This window comes from Ambystoma mexicanum, chromosome 5p, assembly GCF_040938575.1.
Source record: "Ambystoma mexicanum isolate Mex_15411 chromosome 5p, UKY_AmexF1_1, whole genome shotgun sequence".
Classification (NCBI taxonomy): Eukaryota; Metazoa; Chordata; class Amphibia; order Caudata; family Ambystomatidae; genus Ambystoma; species Ambystoma mexicanum.
This window is the reverse complement of record NC_090930.1, coordinates 984,484,231-984,486,011: the sequence shown is the minus strand read 5'-3', so window position 1 is coordinate 984,486,011 and position 1,781 is coordinate 984,484,231. Positions and strand designations below refer to the sequence as shown.

At 49.6% G+C, this 1,781-nt stretch overlaps 1 protein-coding gene across 1 annotated transcript; it reads left to right on the top strand.

Moving 5' to 3' along the window:
• Positions 1-574: 574 nt before the first annotated feature.
• LOC138480612 (protein LDOC1-like) lies at positions 575-1,102 on the top strand. The gene has a single exon (XM_069612313.1). The coding sequence runs from the start codon at positions 575-577 to the stop codon at positions 1,100-1,102; it is 528 nt and encodes a 175-aa protein (XP_069468414.1).
• The last annotated feature ends 679 nt before the right edge of the window (positions 1,103-1,781 follow it).

Here is a 1,781-nt window from a genome sequence, read left to right as displayed (position 1 = left end):
GCTTTACTTTTCTCCACACCCCCATACACGGACTCACTTACCTGTTTATTATTTGGGATGCTTTGCTGAACTCCAAGGATCTTTCATTTTGGACTCAAGGGTGACTACTGTGAACGCTCTCCTGATTTCTTCATTGGTCACTCCACCCTCTAACATCGGGATGCTGTGCAGGAAGATAAAGGACTGCCGTGGAATTGTGCTATTGGGATCACAGAACTCCTTCTGAGATTTTGGTACTTTGTTTTCATTCTACTTCATCCTGTGAGGCCAAGTAGGTTTCAGGCCTTTTTCTTCATGGAGCAGGTAAGAGTGGGAAGCAGGGGGTGGTGACTGGCAGGGTTGGTATCCTTGATCACAATACTGAACTGCTGTTGTTGTTGTTTCCTCTAGCTATGTTGCTGCTGCTCCTGACTTTTCACCCAAGCCCCTGGTCTGTTAGGTATATTGTACTCCTACAGACCGTGCTCTTGTGAGGAAAGTCTGGTTGCAAATTAGCTCCAGACTGAGAGGGGATTGTTGTGAGAACTGTCCAGGTTTTGACAGATTAAGGAGCCTACATTACAAACCTGCGAATATGGATCCAGTGCAGGAACTCATGCAAGCCTTATCAGCCTTGCGTAATGATATGGCATCGGCCCATACGACTTTGCATCAACGTATGGATGTGTTACAGAGCTTTATACAACCGTTACCTCCTGATGAGGAGTTCGGTGAGGCTGCAGCAGTTGCAGACCCTCCAGCACGCCAAGCCACCCCTCCTGCTCCGACTCCAGTGGTATTGCCTGGGCCTTTTTCTCTGGCCCCGCCAGAACGCTTTATGGGGGACCCTAAAACTTATCGCACTTTTGTGAACCAGTGCCGTTTGCATTTTCTTTGTCGGCCTCTGGCATTTCCAGATGCTACAACTAAAGCTGCTTTTGTTCTGTCGCATTTGGGCGGGACGGCAGCCGCCTGGGCCAACCCTCTCTTGGAGGCAGATGACCCGGTCTTGTATAATTTTGAGGCCCTCATCCAAGCCATGAACGCGGTGTTCGACATGAGACATAAGGCGCAGGCCTCTGATCTTGAGTTTCTGGCCATCACTCAGGGGCCTGCGCCTTAACCTACCTCGCCCGCTTTAACCAATTAGCGGTTGAAACCTCGTGGCCGGAACAAAAAAACCTGCCGTTTTCTATAAGGGCCTTTCAGATGAACTTAAAGATGCTTTATCAGTAGTACCAGCAGTCCCGTCTGTTTTCTCGGAACTGGTGGACCTGGTCTTGCAGGTTGATGCCAGACATAGACAGAGACGTGGAGAACGTCGGGTTCCAGATCTCCGCGTCTCAGGGAAATCGGACACGGGTACTACTAACTCTTCCAGTGAAGCGGAGCCCATGCAAATAGGGGCTATCCGAGGACCTCTATCCAAGGCAGAACGGGAAAGACGCGTGGTTAACAACCTCTGTTTCTATTGTGGCCAGGCAGGTCATTACATTCATGTCTGCCCCAAAAGACCAGCTAAGTTCATGGGAAACGCCAAGACTCGTCCTTAACCCGAGCCTGCAGGACGAGTCAACAGATACAAGGCTCAGGAGACAACTGTTTTGCCTGTTTTGCCTCTCTTTGTATGTGTTTTTCTGCCCCTCGTTCTGTGTCATTTTCCAGCCCTGTCATGATTGATTCTGGTGCTAGCGGAAATTACATGGATGTCCAATTGACTGGTCGCCATGGACTACCTATTGTCATCAAGGATGTCCCTGAGGAAGTACATGCTGTCGATGGTTCCCATCTGTTTTGGGTCA